Below are 12,696 nucleotides of genomic sequence, written 5' to 3' on the forward strand. Positions count from 1 at the left end.
AAACACCTGAAGACTAAACATCATTCTTTCAAATAATCCATGGGTCAAAGGAGAAATAACAAAGGAATTAAAAAATTCATTGAAATAGGACTTCCCTGGCGGTCCAGTGGTTAAGACTCTGTGCTTCCACTGCAGGGGGCACAGGTTTGATCCCTGGTCAGAGAACTAAGATCCCACATGCTGCGCAGCACAGCCAAAATAAATAAATAATAAAAATTTAAAAAAATAAAAAATTCGGGCTTCCCTGGTGGCGCAGTGGTTGAGTGTCCGCCTGCCGATGCAGGGGACATGGTTTTGTGCCCTGGTCTGGGAAGATCCCACATGCCGCGGAGCGGTTGGGCCCGTGAGCCATGGCCGCTGAGCCTGCGCGTCCGGAGCCTGTGCTCCGCAACGGGAGAGGCCACAGCAGTGAGAGGCCCGCGTACCACAAAAAAATTTTTAAAAAATAAAAATAAAAAATTCATTGAACTAAGTGATAATGAAAACACAACATATCAAAATTTGTGGTGCACAGATGAAAAGTGCTGACAGGGAAATTTATAGCAGTAAATGCTTACCGTAGTAAATAGGAAAAGTCTCAAACAAATAAACTAAGCTTCTACCTCAAGAGCTTAGAAAAAGAAGAGCAAAATAAACCCAAAACAAGCAGAAGGAAAGAAATAATAAAGAGCAGAAATCAATGAGATGGAAAACAAAAAAAAAAATAGAGAAAATCAATAAAACTAAAGCTGTTTCTTTGAACAGAACAATAAAATTGACAAATCTCTAGCAAGAATGAAAGAAAACAAGAGAGATGACACAAATACCAGTATCAGGAAGGAAAAATGGGGTATCACTGCAGACCCTGCAGACGCTAAAAGATAATAAGGAAACACCACAAACAACTCTATAAACAAATTCGACAACTTTGACAAAATGGACCAGTTTCTTCAAAAGCACCTTACAGCCTCAGCCAACCTCAAGAGGAACTCTGGAGCTGAAATGGCTCATGGATACCTCCTACCTCCATCAGTCATTGAATGTGGGCAGCCTCTGGAAGGGCTTGACCTTGGGTGAAGTGTCTCTGTGGTGAAGCAATCTGTGAAGGGGCTGATGGCTGAAGGCTGCCCTGATGGTCTCCCAGAAATTAGGGCAACAAATCCTTCCTTGGAGGGGGTCTGGCCAGCAATCTTCATGTCTCCCACAGTCCACTCCTTGTACCACTCAGATCTCCTTTCTAAGGATTCTGGTGGGTCTTTCTGAGAAACACTAGTGGGACAAACTATAGTCCCCTCTGTTGTAGCTGCAAATGGTCGCTCCACTACCCCTTGGCTAGCACCTCTTTTGGTTTTAGTGACTCACCTGGTGGCATGACCCAGACCCTTGTCCCTGAGGGCTCTGGGCTCCTGGTCACATGCCCTTCTCAGGACAGAGTTGCTGCACCTGCCCTTTACCATTACATTTGGGTAAAGGAGAACCCAGAGGCATCCAAGTGGATCACCTGGGTGCCAAACATGGTCTGCCTGTCCCCATTTTGTAAGAGCAGCCCTACCTCCCCTGGTGATCAGGACCAGTTTCTCCTGCCAAGACAGTGACTCCTCTTCATGCCTGCGAGTCTCCAGCAATAGGAACTCAAAGTACTCAGGCTGCACTCTTAGCTTGAGAGGACTCTTGCTGTGTTCTCTGGTACCAGTTACTGCTGCTTCCACCCCTTGGTTCCTGACTCCATGTCTAATTAGAGACACAACAGCCTGTAAAGGTCTTTGATTCAAGGTATTGAATGCATACTTGAGAATGACACCCCATCCTTGCAGAGTACTGCCTCTGAGCTGGCATTTGGCTGTGCCTTCAGTGGGCTGTTGTAGTGTTCTATCAGGCCAGTAGCCTCTTTTTAAAAAATATTTTTGTCTGTGTGTGTGTGTGTGGACCAATTTTAAAGTCTTTACTGAATTTGTTACAATATTGCTTCTGTTTTATGTTTTGGTTTTTTGGCCCCAAGGCATGTGGGATCTTAGCTCCCTGACCAGGGATCAAACCCGCACCCCCTGCATTGGAAGGCGAAGTCTTAAACACTGCACTGCCAGGGAAGTCCCTCAGACCAGTAGCTTCTCGCTGGTGATATATGTGATATAACCAGTGAATCCCATGGTCATGAGCATGATCCTGCACCTGTTTTGCTGTAAATTGGGACCCCTGGTCTAATGCAATGTTATATGGGATCCCATACCTGTAGATTAAACACTCTTTAAGATGTATGGTGCTAGTTGAGGTCCTCCAGGCAGGAAAGGCACACACACCCGGAGTGTGTGTCCATTCCTGCCAGAAGGACTCTCCGGCCCTGCCAGGCTGGGAGGGGCCCAGTGAAGTCAACTTGCCATCAAGTAGCCGGAAGGTCTCCTTAAGAATTGGTGCTATATTGGGGGCTCAGTGTTGGTCTTTATTGTTCGCATTTGGATATTCAAAGGAGGCAAGTGACTGTAATTATGATGATATACCTTGGGCAATGTTCCCTGTTTGCGGCTTGGGCTATTATACAAGTTAATCTTTGTTAGCACAGTGGAATTTGCTGCTTTGTATCCGAAGAGGCTTTAAGTTTGAGGGGCATCTACCACAGTGTTTTAAAAATGACTACACATCAGTGTCCACAATCTTGAGTGCCTATTCAGTCACCTGGAATGGAGATGCCTAGGCTTTACCTCCTAGAAGTTCTGATTCAATTGGTTTGGGCACCAGTGGTTTATGAAAGTTCCCTTTGGTGATTCTAATGTGCAACCAGGGTTGAGAACCGTTGTATTAGTGGATAAGAAATCAAATGAGGTCTCGATTGGCATTTTCTTTCCTTACAAAATAGAAAATGTCACCGTATAGCTCATATAGAAAGGACAATATTGTTTTTGAAACTTCTTTTTCGTGTGTGTGGGGGGAGGGGCTACTAGGTTGTGATGTAAAATGTATTGCCATCAAAAGAGTTTGAAAAGCCACTGGTCCAAAGCAGTACTTGTCAAACTTCAGTGTATGTAAGAGTAACTCTGCAAAGACCAGGAAAACCAAAAGCACATTTTTACCGGGCACCTTCTGGGAGTAAGACATGACCTGGGGCCAGTCTTGTGCCAATGGCATTGGATGGGAGAGCACAAAGTAAAGAGGCAGCAGAGGTGGGGCAACGCTGGGGGAGGCTGTTTGGTGGTGGCTAGATACAAAGAGCCTACAGTGCAGAGCTGGGGGCATCCTGGCTCTGCCGTTGACCTCGGGATGGTCACCCAGAGTCCCTCTGAGTCTCAGTTTCTTTATTAGCAAAACGGGAACAAAAGCATATGCCTTTCCTATTTCATAATCCAAAAAGGATGATGTGGTTTCTGGAAAAGCACTTTGGAAGTGGTAAGGACTCTGTACACATAGAGGTTATCATTACTACATGGAACAATCAGAACTGAAGTTTATATTGTTGGCATTACAATTTGGGGTTGGGGTGGGATTTAGATTGGGTGGGGAGGGCCTTTGGGCAGATAGTCAGGCCCAAGCAAAGTAGGACTTCAGGTGATGTACTTCAGGGAGAGTGAAGAGACCCTGGCGGGCGGAGCTGAGGGAGGGAGTTGGTATGAGTGTACTGGGGCCAGATTTGGAGGATTGTTGGAGCCTGCCAGTGAGTGGGTCTTATTGGAGCAGACAATAGGGAACCATTGCAGGTTCCTGAGTAGGGGAGACATCTGAAGGAAGTGGAGAAGTAGGAAAAGTGATTCACAGCCTCCTGAAGTTGTTTTAATTGGTAATGATAGGACTTTTCTAAGTGCAGTCAAACACTACTGCCTCCTAAAGCTGTTCTTGACCCCCTCTGGAGGGACTTACTTCCTCCAATGGGCTCTCACGGCTATCTCTGGCTAGACTGTGTCTATTTGGCAGCTGTTGTACCAGCTCAAGCCTTCCTAGAAACATCTCATTTCCTCCCTGGTTTCCCCAGCCCACAGAGGTCTCTCCCTTCTTGGGGTTCCTGGGATATGAGCCCCACGTATGGAGCTCAGTTCATGGAAGGTAGTGGTTCTCTGTCCTGGCTGTTCATTAGAATCACCTGGAATTTGTTTTTTTAAAACCTCTTCATGCCCAGGTTGTATCCCACATCAATGGCACTGTCACCTCTGGGGTGGGACTCAGGCATTGGGATTGTTTTTAAACATCACAGATAATTCCAATGTGCAGACAGTTTTGAGATCCACAGACCACCTCTGAAAATCGGGCATCCTGCCTTGGGATTACCCCTTCTATGTATGCACTATACCCACCTGCAGCAAGAGTGTAGGAAGAAAGTATTAGGATTTCAGTTTATATTTATTTGAAATCCTATTCTTTTCTAATGCATATGCTTTACAATGTAGTACTTAATGTAGTGGAGCAGTGGCAATGACAGTGACTACTGAGAACATACTGCGGCCAGGCTCTCATCTAAGCACTTTACACTAAGCACTTAGTGCTTCACAAAAACTTGATGAAGTGGGTTCTGTTATTATCCGCATTTTACAGGTGAAGGAACTGAGGCCAGAGAGGTTGAGTAACTGGCCCATCACACCACCAGAAGGCAGCCGTGCCAGATGCCAACCCAGGCTGGCTCTAGCATCCACCTTTTATCCACAATGCCAATCTGCTCTCATAGCACACATGTATAATTTATAAACAAACAAATAAATAATACACAAATAAGATACAGATATCAGGGGTCCTGCTCAACATTTTTTACTGGTAAGTTTTCTTTTTTTTTTTTAGATGTTGAGGGTAGGAGTTTATTAATTTATTTATTTGTTTTTGCTGTGTTGGGTCTTCGTTTCTGTGCCAGGGCTTTCTCTAGTTGTGGCAAGCGGGGGCCACTCTTCATCGCGGTGCGCAGGCCTCTCACTATCGCGGCCTCTCTGTTGCGGAGCACAGGCTCCAGACGCGCAGGCTCAGTAGTTGTGGCTCACGGGCCTAGTTGCTCCGCGGCACGTGGGATCCTCCCACGCCAGGGCTCGAACCCGTGTCCCCTTGCATTAGCAGGCAGATTCTCAACCACTGCGCCACCAGGGAAGCCCGATAAGTTTTCATAATCAAATAATTAAACCGTGGTGGCAGAAGATGAGCCCTTGAGGCAAGGTCTAAGTCTCAATCTTTCTCTTCCCCCACCCAGGGGCTAGTGAGCATCTAGGTCTATATATGCTTAATAAATATCTGCTCCCACAAACATCTACTGCTTGAAAATCATAACAAATGGTTATCGACACTTGCCATGTGCCAGAGAATCTTATTCTTAATCTTCACAGCAATCCTGAAGGTAACTGCTATGTTTGGCCCCATTTTGCAGATGAGGAGACTAAGCAGCTCTGTAACTTGCCAGAGTCTGACTTAAGTTGTGGGATTGCCGAGCTTATTCTCTTCCACTGGTGAACAGGTCCACAGGGAGCAGCTTATGAAGGTGGGCGGGGGTGGGGGGTGAAAACACTGGGAAAGAGGCAGAGGTTTATCGTTCACTCCTTTGCCAGGTGCCCTTCCTTATTTGCCTGACAGGTAAACTCCTACCTACCCTTCTTGCCCCAGTTCAAAGGCCACCTCCTCTAGGAAGCCTGTTTTCCTTCACGTTGCAGTTAGTTGCACTTGCCCTGTGGTTCATGTGTCGTCTTCCCCACTGGGAGGTTCCACACTGGAACAGGAGCTGGAGTTCCTTGAGGACAGGGCTGGGTCCTACTTAAGGGGCATCCACTGAACGGGCTCAGCAAACTCATACGGGTGGGCTGAGCCTGTGCCACCCAGGCCAGAGGCGCCCCCACCCCGCAGGTTTTTCCTCCTCCTCTTCTTCTCCCTTCTCTTTGCTCTCCTTCTTCCTCCGCACTAGTCTCCTCCCTCCCTGCCCTGTGGTCCACCCGGTCCTATCTTCGTTCTTCTCCCGCCCTCTTTCTCTCTCCCGCTCCTTGCGCCGCACTGGGTCCGGCAGCTGCAGTTCCCCCAGAGGCCTACAGAGGGAGCTGCTGCGCCACCTGCGGGGCCGTACGGCTGCGGCGCGCGCTTCCTGTGAGGTCAGGTGGGAGGAAGCGGCCTGGGAGCCGCGGGGACTGGACGCCGTCGAGGCCCGGGAGCCGCGCCCGCAGGTGAGTGTCCGGGTCCTGGGCGCGGGGGAACGAGGGCGCATCCAGCCCCTACCCCGGGCCTGGTCTCGGAGTCGGGCTCCGCGGCCCGGGCAGCGGCCTCTCCCACCCCGGCAGCAAGCACCACCCCCATCTCCGTTCCCCACCCCCATCCCCGCATAGTGTCAGGTGCAGGGAGGGCCCGCCGCACCCTCAGCCCACCCAGCGGGGCGGGATAACAAAGCACAAAAGGACTGCGGAGGACCCTTTGGACCCGCTTGGCCTTCTGCAAGGGCCAGCAGGCTTCAAAATGGGGACCCGCCAGCCCAGGCCACGGACGAGAGAACAAGGGCTCTTAACCTCTTTTGGCGTGTGTGTCACGAGTGGTTTTGAGAATTTAGACGAAAACGGGCTCATCTTCTGAGAAAAATGATGGCTTTTACCCAGATTCGGGAGAGGCGTGGAAAGGCCCCCATCTCCAGCCCATGGTCCCCCTTGTGGTCTGTGAGTGGGGCCTCAGCAGCATCCCTCATCCCATATTTTGGGAAGGCTGGCTGTGCCTACCTGGTGTTACCTGAGAGGTGAGGGACAAGTGAGAGTGTGCCCTCTGCAGGAAAGTAGCTCCGAAGTGGGCCCGATCTCCCGCGGGGAGAAGGCCCTAGTCCTTAGCATCTCCCTGGACCATTTTTTAACGGAAGGGAAATGGAGACACTGGGGATCCTGGTGTCCTGGACTCCCTACTAGGGCCAGAGTTCCTGGTTTCATGCTCTTTCTCTGCTGCCCATGGATGAATGGTCCTGGGTGAGTGAGGTAAGCCCCTCTGGGTCCCTAGCTGTATCTGCCCCGGAGGAGTGTTGGGAGGTGTAAGTGAGATGAGCGTGGGTGGGCTTTCCCCAGGGCCTGGGCCCCAGCAAAGGTTGTCATCTGCATTGTTACTGGAGGTGGTGGTCAATAATAAAACCTCCTTCTCCAAGAATCTTTTTGATAGTTTTCCTAGTGGACTCAAAGTCTGAAAGATTTTTGTTTGGCAAACAACTTGTATTTATTTCTCTCCTTTTTATTAGTTAGACACACTGCCTACTCAGCATGGGTCCCCAATGTGAGCACCCAGAATTGCAGTTTCTCTCACTGAAAGCAAGCATCTCTTTAACTTTGGTAAATTTTTTCCTTCAGGTGTTTTGAGGTCTGGGGAAAGGTTCAGCCCAGCAGGAACCCATAGCTTCTGGAAGGATGGTTCGGATCTTGGCCAATGGGGAAATTGTGCAGGACGATGACCCCCGTGTGAGGAACGCTACCCAACCACGAAGCAGCACCCCTCGACAGGTAGTCGCCCGGCCCCTGTGGAGGGGAGCAGCTGGCCTCCCGTCCTCTGTACCAGTTACTCCTTAGCTCCCAGAAGCTCCCTTACTGGTGATTAACCTTCTCTAGCCCGACGTCCTCTTTGCAGAGAGCCGGGCTGAGCAGCATGGGGGGGGTTAAGACTTGGGGAAAACCCCGATAGATTTGTTGCCCAGCCCCCTGCTTCCCCAGCTCTCCTTCCTCCAGGCAGCCTTCCCAGACTTCAAACCCAAGAGCTCTCTCTCCCTTAACCTGGTCAGCAACCCCCACTGGAGACAGCATCTTTTAGAGTCTGTTGGATGAGAGGGAAGCTGGAGAGTAAGTGGAGAAGAGGAACCCAAGGCCACACAATGATGAGTTTAAAGGAAGGAGTGAGGAGTGTTAAAAATGCCTGCCCAGATGCTGTGCCCTGGGTGTAGTCCCACCCTCCGTGCCCCCTTCCTCTTTTCTTTCCCTGGCGGCTTCTCCCTGACGTGACATAGGGAACATGGACTGGCATTTTCTGTGCTCTGAGAGCTTGCGACTCAGTGTGTGAGATCCCCATGGGTGGCATGTGAGGATTGCTGAGAAAGGCGGGCATGGCCCTGGGTGGCCGTAGGGGAGAGCAGGGCCCCACCCAGAGGGTTCCCTCCTGCCTCTGGTGCCTCAACTCCAGGGAAGCTTTCTCTGGATTCATTTGTCTCTCTCTGTCTTCACCTTCCAGAGCTTTCTCAGTAGGGGCCATGGCGCCCCGCTGGGGGGTCCTGGCCCTCGCCAGCAGCAGGCGGGCGCCAGGCTGGGTGCCGCTCAGTCCCCCTTCAGTGACCTCAACCGGCAGCTGGTGAACATGGGCTTCCCCCAGTGGCATCTGGGCAACCACGCCGTGGAGCCGGTGACCTCCATCCTGCTCCTCTTCCTGCTCATGATGCTCGGCGTGCGTGGACTCCTGCTGGTGGGCCTCGTCTACCTGGTGTCCCACCTGAGCCAGCGGTGACCTCCGGGGGCTGCTGGAGCAGGTGTGTGGGAGAGGGAGCCGCTGGGCCTCGGTGTGAGAGCAGGCACATGGGGAGGAGCTTCACTGGTGCCTTGGACGTGTGTTCAGAGAGCAGGGTTCCACGTTGTGTTAAGCATGAGGCAGAGGGCTCCTCTAGTCCAGCGTTCCCAAAGGATCAGGTGATGCCCTCATTCCCTTGAGATGCATTTCGGTAGTATCAGGCATAAGCACAAAGTCAGAGCAAGAAGGGGATTCCCTTTCCAATTCTCACCCAACCCTTTTATGCCAAGAAGAAAGTCTCTGCTGTGTGCCAGTATGTTCTCATGCGTCTGGAACACGGGCTGACTTCCCCATTACTAGGGAGCAGGCCTTGAGCTTAGGGCAGGTGGGAAAGGGTTCCAGACTTTTATAGCTCTGTTTTGTTTTAATGGTATATTTTTATTGGCTACCTTTTATTTATGACAAGTGGTACTGGCATTCTACTTATTGTGGTGGCGTTTTCAATAAAGAAATTTAAGTAAAAGTGAGTCCATGTAAAGACATTCGTAAATAATTGTACAACTGCATGTAGATCTGGAAGATGTGGTGAAAGTGGTTTGGGAGGAATTGGGATTGGGGCACCAGGTAGAGGGGGGCATTTGACCTTGGAGGGTGGTTTCTAACCTTTTCCTCACGGGCGCTGAGAGCAGGGGCAGGGGGCCAGGTGAAGCCTGGACTTGGGCCCCTTGACCGATGCCTGGATAACTCTGGCTTACTCTGAGATGTTGGCCTTGTCCGAGGTGGTGTGGGAGAGATTCTCTGACCAGAAGGGCCAATGAGGCTGTGGGCTCAGGACAGCCGGGGTGCTGGCCTCCCTTCCCAGGGTCTCTGACCAGAGGCTGCTCAACCTCCCTCAGTCTCCTGAGGCTCTCATAGCCTCTAACCTCGGCACACTCTCCTTAGAAAGCAGGGGTCTTGGCGCTGACTACTCCGTGCACGTGGGCTGAGGGTGCCCTGCTTTCCGTGAGTGGAGGCCTTGAGTTATGGCTGGTTGAGCTCTGGGTCTGTGAGGAGGCCCTGCTGGGGGGCGGGGTGTGGCATCGGATGGCTGAGGGCTCTGGGCCTACAGCGCTGACCGTTCAAGGTCAGGGAGAGGCTGCGTGAGCTGGAGGGCTTCCCTGGCTCAGGGACCAGATTTCTCACCTCACCTTCCTCTTAAGATCCTTCTGGGTCTGGTGGTTTGGGGGAAGAAGGCAGGTTTTAGAGGTGCTTCTTGAAAGCCAGGGCCGGGGCAGCAAACCATCATGGGGTGTATGTGGGGGGACGATGAGGGAGAGAGGTGGAGGTTGATTCCATCCCTCCGGAGAGCCTGCGGTGCTGCGGGGGAACAGAGCCCTCTTCCCCCGCCCTTGTGCCCACTGCTGCCCTTGAGGGGGCTGGCGGCCTTTATCATGGACATTCCCGGGGGAGCTTTATACTGTTCAGATAGGACTCCTATCTGAGGGTTTTCTGTGTCTTTATTTCCACAGACAGGGAAGGGAGGGTCTGGCTCCCAGCGGCTCCTCTGGGGCCTGGGCAGGGAGGTGGTGCCCAAGCCTGGCTGGTATCCCAGCTGTTCCCCGTGGCATCTCCTCCTGCCCAGCAAGTCCCCCAGCCCCCAGGCTCCTGTGGCTCTAGCCCAGCAGCCGTGGGGGAAGGGATGATCCTGCACAGCACTCCCTCTCCTGACACCCCCCTTCAGTGCATCTCTCTGGGGCTGGGCTTTCCCTTTCTTTTTGCCTTGCAAAGCTGTGGGACTTTCTGAAGAAATAAATCTGAAGTGGACCCTCAATATATAAAATTCCTTGAAGGGATATGAATCTGAGTCCCCAAATTCAGGACTGAGCACTGTGTCTTTTTCCATAATTCAATTTCCATTCCCAAAGCCTGAGGCCTTTGAGGAGAATTGAGGGTGCTTTAGAGAAGGCAGGGCCTTCCTTCCTGCTTCTGACTAGGAGACAGACCGGGGCAGGCACTGCGGGGGCAGGAGGAGCCCTGGGCATCAGGCCTGGGGCAGTGGCACCTCCCCAGGGACTTGTTAGCCAGCCTAAGGGAAGCAGATGGGGGCTCAAACGAAGTGAGTTGTTCAAGAAAGAAGTGCTTTTTGTTGATTGAGCTCGACACCCATGACACAGACCCAACAGAGCTGCGCTGGTTGAAGTGCCCTGGGGCGGGGGCCCACCGCTCGACCCTCCTTTCCTCAGCCCCTCGGGCTCTGGGCAGTTTGCTAACCAACGCTCTGCCTCACTTGTCAAGGTCCAGGGTCCGAAAGTCTGCCTCGGCAGAAGCAGCGTGCTGAGGGAAGGCGCCCCCTGGGCTTGTGCAGCCTGTGGAGCTGCTATAAGCCGTCTGGGGGCTGCGTCTCCACCTCTCGTGTGAATGCCCTTCAGTGGGCTCTTGCCTGCCTGCACTCAGAAATCATGGTTCAGGCATGTTCTGAGCAGGTAGAGGCTTCTTGCCTGGGTGGCCAGATGCAGAGCCCGATGGGCCCCTGAGAGAGGCCAAGGGCCACCTTGGCCTAGTGCGCATCCTAGCTGGAGGCTTGCTGAGGAGGGTGGGCCCTGCCTCCTCTGCCCTCCTCCACCCCCCCGACCCTGCCTGCTGTGTGACAGGACCCCCCAGACTGGGCCACCTTGGGGGCAGATTTCAAGGGAGGTTTCTGCTAATCTCTAGGGCTAATCCTCGGAGCCCTGTGTCTCCGTGTCAGGTTGGATTTGCGGCCTGGCTGCCTCGTGAGCCACAGCAGGGTTCACGCTAGGCCTCCGCTGCCTCCATGGGGCTGGAAATAACTCCCACCCCCATGGGCTTGTTTGACTCCCTGGTTGGGGCCACCTGGTGAGGAGCTGCTGGGGTCCGACTGTCTGTTGCTACTCTATCTCCCAGGACGAGCGGCCTCCTGCGCCCTTCCTTCCACAAGTTCCAAGCCCTTTGCACGCTCTACCCCTCCCCACCCTCCAGCTAGCCTGCCGGTGGGGACCACAGTTCCATATCCCCAGAAGAGACACTGTGCCTGAGAAAGAGCTACATGATTTGCTGCCTCCAGGGCTCTTCCTGGGCCTTTTGGCAGAGGCAGGGACTTGGGCTCCCTGACTGGGGACTCTGGCTCTGTGAGTTGAGGGAAAACCCTGATGTGGTGGTCAGAGCCTCTGCCCAAGGACACCTGACCTTGAGGGCAGAGAAGGCCCCCCAACCCTGGCTGGCTGGACCCTGGAGGAAGCTTGCAGGCCCTGCTCTGCTTTGTGGGTCCATGACCTTGGATAGCTCACTTAATCTCTAGGGCCTTGTTCCTCATCTCTAAGGAGGGGTGATGGTGCCTCTGGGTCCCTCCTGCCGCCCGGAGCCTCAGGGATCACCCTTAGTGCAGTGGGTGAGGGAGGTGGACAGAGAGCACGGGGAGGACTGCTCCAGCTCCTGCACCTCCTCCTCGGATGCTCCGCCTTGGACCACAGCTCCTGTGCTGTGGGCTCAGCCAGAGCAGCCACCATGTCCCAAGCTGGGGGTCCTACCCCCAGCTGGGGTAGTGCTGGGCTTCTAAGACCAGTGTCACCATCCACCCACCTTCTCCTGTTGGAGAAGAAATGGAGCTGCTTCTCTCGCTCCTGGAAGCTGAGGGGCTTGTCGCAGGTCTCGAGTGTCAGGACAGGAGGAATTTGCCAAGTGTGCTGTGTGCCTGACACGATGCTAAGCACTTGGTGTCATTTAATGGTCACTAGAACTTTATGACCGAGGTACAATCACTGTCATCCTCATTTCACTGCTGAGCACACTGTAGAGCATTTATAACTCGCCCCCAGGACTCCCGCACCCTCCCACCCCCAGGTGAGCAGGGGGTGGAGCTAGGATGCAGACTGAGGCCAAGCCCACATGCGCGACCACTCCTCTGTTCACCTTTGGAATATGTCAGCATCACCTCCAGACTTGTTTCAGGTGCAGAGTCCCAGGCCTCACCATAGGCTTTCTCAGAAGCGCTGAGGGATGTGGTCCAGAGCCTGCCTCTTACAAAGCCTTCCAGGTGATTCTGATGGAGGGTTGTGAGTGAGGGGTAGTTCAGCTCCTGACTGTGCAGAGGGTGCCTGTGACCCAGAGAGAGGAGAGAGGCAGGGTGGGAACAGGCCTCACTACCTGCTGGGACCCATTGTGACCACTAGATCAGCTCTGTGAGGGCGGAGGGCACAGGTGTGTGTGAGGATGCTGGCTGCAGCTGCCCGGCTGGGCGGCCTCCGTAGCTTCCCAGCTCTGGGCCACAGCCATTGAATAGGGTGCAGCCCTCTTCCCTGCTTTCCTGAATGCATGACGTTCCACAGC

At 53.0% G+C, this 12,696-nt stretch overlaps 1 protein-coding gene across 1 annotated transcript; it reads left to right on the forward strand.

Moving 5' to 3' along the window:
• The first annotated feature begins 6,017 nt into the window (after positions 1–6,017).
• Positions 6,018–8,900, forward strand: FAM241B (family with sequence similarity 241 member B). The gene is made up of 3 exons (XM_007103395.3): positions 6,018–6,086; positions 7,236–7,385; positions 8,104–8,900. Exons 2-3 carry the CDS (start codon positions 7,293–7,295, stop codon positions 8,371–8,373), a joined length of 363 nt encoding a protein of 120 aa, XP_007103457.1. The 5' UTR covers positions 6,018–6,086; positions 7,236–7,292; the 3' UTR covers positions 8,374–8,900.
• The last annotated feature ends 3,796 nt before the right edge of the window (positions 8,901–12,696 follow it).

Source organism: Physeter macrocephalus, chromosome 20 (assembly GCF_002837175.3).
Source record: "Physeter macrocephalus isolate SW-GA chromosome 20, ASM283717v5, whole genome shotgun sequence".
Classification (NCBI taxonomy): domain Eukaryota; kingdom Metazoa; phylum Chordata; class Mammalia; order Artiodactyla; family Physeteridae; genus Physeter; species Physeter macrocephalus.

Excerpts from the sequence above, each read along its gene's own strand:
- FAM241B (XM_007103395.3), top strand. The coding sequence starts at position 7,293 with ATGGTTCGGATCTTGGCCAATGGGGAAATTGTGCAGGACGATGACCCC. Across the intron at positions 7,386-8,103 it reads GAAGCAGCACCCCTCGACAG|AGCTTTCTCAGTAGGGGCCA; the intron begins GTAGTCGCCCGG and ends TTCACCTTCCAG.